The 263-nt window shown below is 61.2% G+C and overlaps 1 protein-coding gene across 1 annotated transcript in view; it reads right to left on the reverse strand.

Moving 5' to 3' along the window:
• LOC104522079 (peptidyl-prolyl cis-trans isomerase FKBP8-like) overlaps positions 1–257 on the reverse strand; it is a gene marked incomplete at both ends in the record, with an annotated part of 3,502 nt that extends 3,245 nt beyond the window's left edge. The window contains 2 exon segments of the mRNA XM_029084087.1: positions 4–63; positions 243–257. Of these exon segments, the coding sequence (XP_028939920.1) occupies positions 4–63; positions 243–257 (75 nt within the window).
• Positions 258–263: the final 6 nt, after the last annotated feature.

Consider the following 263-nt stretch of genomic DNA (forward strand, 5'->3'; position numbering starts at 1 on the left):
TGCATCTGACACGATCAAAGCCGTCTCCCCCATTTCCAGGAGCTGCACGCACAGGTCCAGAGCCTGCAGGGAACATCGTGGGAAGGGAGAATAAGCATGGGCAGAGGGGCCACTTCCACCCCACAAACGGGGATGTCACTGACCCCAAACCCTCCCCGGGCACCCCAAGGCAAAGTCCCGCCCCGCAAAACAAAAGCAAGGCAGCGGGAAAACCGGGGGGAGAGCTTTGTCCCAGCCCTGACCTGCAAGACATCGCAGTCCCC

Source organism: Antrostomus carolinensis, unplaced genomic scaffold (assembly GCF_000700745.2).
Source record: "Antrostomus carolinensis isolate BGI_N321 unplaced genomic scaffold, ASM70074v2 scaffold43313, whole genome shotgun sequence".
NCBI classification, from domain to species: domain Eukaryota; kingdom Metazoa; phylum Chordata; class Aves; order Caprimulgiformes; family Caprimulgidae; genus Antrostomus; species Antrostomus carolinensis.